This window comes from Penaeus monodon, chromosome 28, assembly GCF_015228065.2.
Source record: "Penaeus monodon isolate SGIC_2016 chromosome 28, NSTDA_Pmon_1, whole genome shotgun sequence".
In the NCBI taxonomy this organism is placed as follows: Eukaryota; Metazoa; Arthropoda; class Malacostraca; order Decapoda; family Penaeidae; genus Penaeus; species Penaeus monodon.
Window position 1 is genome coordinate 17,162,712 of NC_051413.1, and position 910 is coordinate 17,163,621.

Below are 910 nucleotides of genomic sequence, written 5' to 3' on the forward strand. Positions count from 1 at the left end.
AGTGCAGTATTCACAGTAGATTTGCCACGTACCTGCTGCAGCTTTGTCACCGTCTCATCAAATACTTGGACGATGCGCTTGTAGCATTGGTCACCGAAGATGGCGTCCAGCTCCACACCATATCTGCAAAGACCATTAAATGTAATTCTGGGGTCCAATTTATCTTATTTACATTCTGAGAGTTTTGAAAGCGGTAGTGTAATCTTTTCACTGATGTATTACAAATCTCACTGTTTCATTCCCTTAAATGAAGTTTGGTAAGAAAAAATGTGAATGACTCTTCTGTGCCTGAGAACCAATGCTGCCGATATATATACATACGCCGAAACAAGGGAGTTCAGCCAAACATTCCCCTTTTCCAAAAACTCATAACATGTTAGTTCGCAATACCTAGTGAACGCCTGCACGAGAGAGTCTACGTAAGGCTGAGCTGCGCGTTCCACTGCGACCCAATTTTCGTACCAGGCGTTCGCCAGGGCGTTGAGCGCCCTTGCGAAGTGATACATCAGGTTGTTGTACTGGGCCGCCACGCGATGAGTCATGCTGCAAAGGAAAACTTTTAGCACATACGACTTTTTGAAAAATTTAATTTACATGATAAAAATTTATACTTAGTTGGTTTACAGCAGATGATGATGATATATAACCGTAAAATACAGATAGGACAATGGTCGAGAACATTTCCGTATCACGATTATGTATTTGAGGAAATAATTAAGCATGTAACTAGAAAAGAGCCCTTACCTGTCCCACCAAGATGTGAACTCGTATGATAATTTCGTAAGTTCATATTCCATTTTTCTTTGCCATCTTTCCATTTCCTGGACCATTTTTTCGCCTAAATTTCCGATGTTAGAGAACTCCTGGTTCATGTATAAAACAGCTGCCTCCCAAGCTCGCTTCAGCTGAT

General features: G+C 41.3%; 1 protein-coding gene across 1 annotated transcript in view; it reads right to left on the bottom strand.

The window, feature by feature from the left end:
- LOC119591387 overlaps positions 1-910 on the bottom strand; it is a gene marked incomplete in the record, with an annotated part of 32,034 nt that overhangs the window by 18,241 nt on the left and 12,883 nt on the right. The window contains 3 exon segments of the mRNA XM_037940126.1: positions 33-123; positions 391-543; positions 745-910. The exon segment at positions 745-910 is cut by the window's right edge and continues 7 nt beyond it. Coding sequence (XP_037796054.1) covers positions 33-123; positions 391-543; positions 745-910 — 410 coding nt within the window.